General features: G+C 55.7%; 1 protein-coding gene across 1 annotated transcript; it reads left to right on the top strand.

Annotated features, from left to right (window-relative positions):
* Nucleotides 1–358: 358 nt before the first annotated feature.
* Nucleotides 359–1,540, top strand: GUITHDRAFT_61750 (hypothetical protein; the record flags this gene model as incomplete). The annotated part of the gene is made up of 6 exons (XM_005830423.1): nt 359–446; nt 492–563; nt 705–751; nt 931–973; nt 1,120–1,175; nt 1,469–1,540. Coding segments are annotated over 6 exons (378 nt in total), but the record flags the coding sequence as incomplete, so codon positions are not given.
* Between the last annotated feature and the right edge of the window lie 678 nt (nt 1,541–2,218).

Raw genomic sequence — 2,218 nt, 5'->3', positions numbered from 1 at the left:
CACTTCTTCTTTCTTCCTGCTTCCTTCTTCGCCATTCCCGTCCCTTCTTCTTTTCCCCTCCTCACTGCTTTCTCTTCTATATTCTCACCTCCTCCTCGTCGCCTCGTCGCCTCCTCTCCTCCTCTCTTCTTCTTCTTCTCTTTCTCAAGTTCTTGCAGGTCTCCTCCTCGGGATTTTCTCTCGAGCGCGTTCCCTTGGAAGATCAGTTCACTGAAGCGAATGTGAGCCTTCAATTGTTCCCTGCTCCCGGCTTGCCTCTCCCTCTCCTTTCTGCTCTTGCCCCTGCTCTTCCTGCTCCACCTCTGCCTGCATCACCACCACCAGCTCCTCCTCCTCCTCTCCTCCCCTCTCATCGAGTCGGCAGAGCAAGGGATATGGGGAGATCACGAAGCGAGTCGTCTTCAGCCACGGCACTGAGATGGCGTTTACGGGAAAGACGGTGGACGGTAGGGAGGAAGAGGCTCGGCAGCAGAACCTGACACCCGAGGCAGGGACAAGCTACGACAGCAAAGAGCAGGGGACTTACGTCTGTGCTGTAGGAGGACTCCCTCTGTTCTCATCGGGTACATGAGCAGGCGACTTGAAAAGCCCTCCTCCTCTAGTCTCCTCCTGCTCTGGTCTCCTGCTCTGGTCTCCTCCTCCTCCTCCTCCTCCTCTTGTCTTCTCCTTCTCGAGTTTTCTCCGCATCCTAACCCGTTGGATAGAGCACAAGTATGACAGTGGGACCGGGTGGCCAAGTTTCTTTCAACCTGTAAGATATTTCCTTCTCCTGCTTCTCCTCCCTCCTCCTGCTTCTCCTCCCACCCTGCTGGTGCTGCTGCTGCTGCTGCTGCTCCTCCTCCTCCTCCTCCTCCTCCTCCTCTTCCTCCTCCTCCGCTGCCCCCTCATGTTACCCTCGCTGTTGCGATCTTCTCCCTCAAATCTTGTCAGGTTGACCCCGATCACGTCATTGAGCGCATCGACACATCAGCTGGTTGGCCCCTCCTCTTGCTCGTCCTCAATCAGCTCGAGCCCTTCCTCCCAGACTCTCCTCCCTCTCCTCTCTACTTGCCTTCCCCGCTCCCCAACTCTTCTTCCTCTTCCTCCCTCTCCTTCTCCTCCGCTCTCTGATCTTCTCAGCAGGCATGACAAGGGTTGAGGTTCTCTGCGCAAGGACCGGAGCTCATCTCGGCCATGTACGTGACTCGCAGCTTTCTCCCTTCTCTGCTCTGCTCTCCTTCTACCTCCTCCCCCTTCTTCCTTCCTCTTTCTACAGTCCTCCCCTCGATCTTAACATCACCATTCTTCTCTTCCTTCGTATTCTCCCTCCTCCAGTCTCCTCGTCCTCCTTCTCCTCGTCCTCCTTCTCCTCGTCCTCCTCCTCGTCCTCCTCATTCCCTGCTCGTCCTTCTCCTTCCCTGCTCCTCCTCCTCCTCCTCCTTCTCTGCTTCTTTTTGTTATCTCTTCCTGCTCCTCACTCTCTCCCCAGGTCTTTCCGGACGGACCTGAGCCGACAGGGAAGCGCTACTGCATCAACGCAGCTGCACTCAAGTTTGTTCCCAAGGTAAGTAGTAGTAGTAGTAGTAGTAGTAGTAGGAGGAGGAGGAGGAGGGGGAGGAGGAGGAGGGAGATTTGGGAAGGAAGGAAGCAGGGGGAATGGATGAAGGGAGGGAGGGGAGGGGAGGGAGGATTTTATGGAGGGGAGGATGGGAAGGATTCTTACTCTGCTGTCTTCACAGGGCGAGAAGATCGAGTGAGACCTTCAGATCGAGTGAGACCTTCATAATGATGAACAAACATGTCGAAATGCATCCTGCTCCTGCTCCTGCTCCTGCTCCTGCTCCTGCTCCTGCTCCTGCCCCTGCCCCTGCCCCTGCTCCTTCTCCTGCCCCTGCTCCTGCTCCTGCTCCTGCTCCTCTCGCACCATCACTGTCGTCTTGTTGTTGTCATACACACCCAAAGCCCCTCACTGCATCCTCCTTTGCTCCTCGTCTTTCTCCTCGTACTCTTACTGCTGCTGCTGCTGCTGCTGCTGCTGCTGCTGCTGCTGCTGCTGCTGCTGCTTGCTTCTCATCCTCTCTTCACACTCTTTAATTCCCACGATGAAGCTGTCTACAACGGGATGAGTCGTCATATTTCTTACTCAGACTCACTCTTTTCCCTTGCAATCTCCCTTGAAGTGCCCGAGGATGCACGCTCTGCAGCATCATCTCACTCTCTTCCTCTCCTCTCCTCTCCT

This window comes from Guillardia theta (genome assembly GCF_000315625.1).
Source record: "Guillardia theta CCMP2712 unplaced genomic scaffold GUITHscaffold_46, whole genome shotgun sequence".
Taxonomy (NCBI): Eukaryota; class Cryptophyceae; order Pyrenomonadales; family Geminigeraceae; genus Guillardia; species Guillardia theta.
Note: the sequence above shows the minus strand (reverse complement) of the source record. Positions and strands in the feature narration are given on the sequence as shown.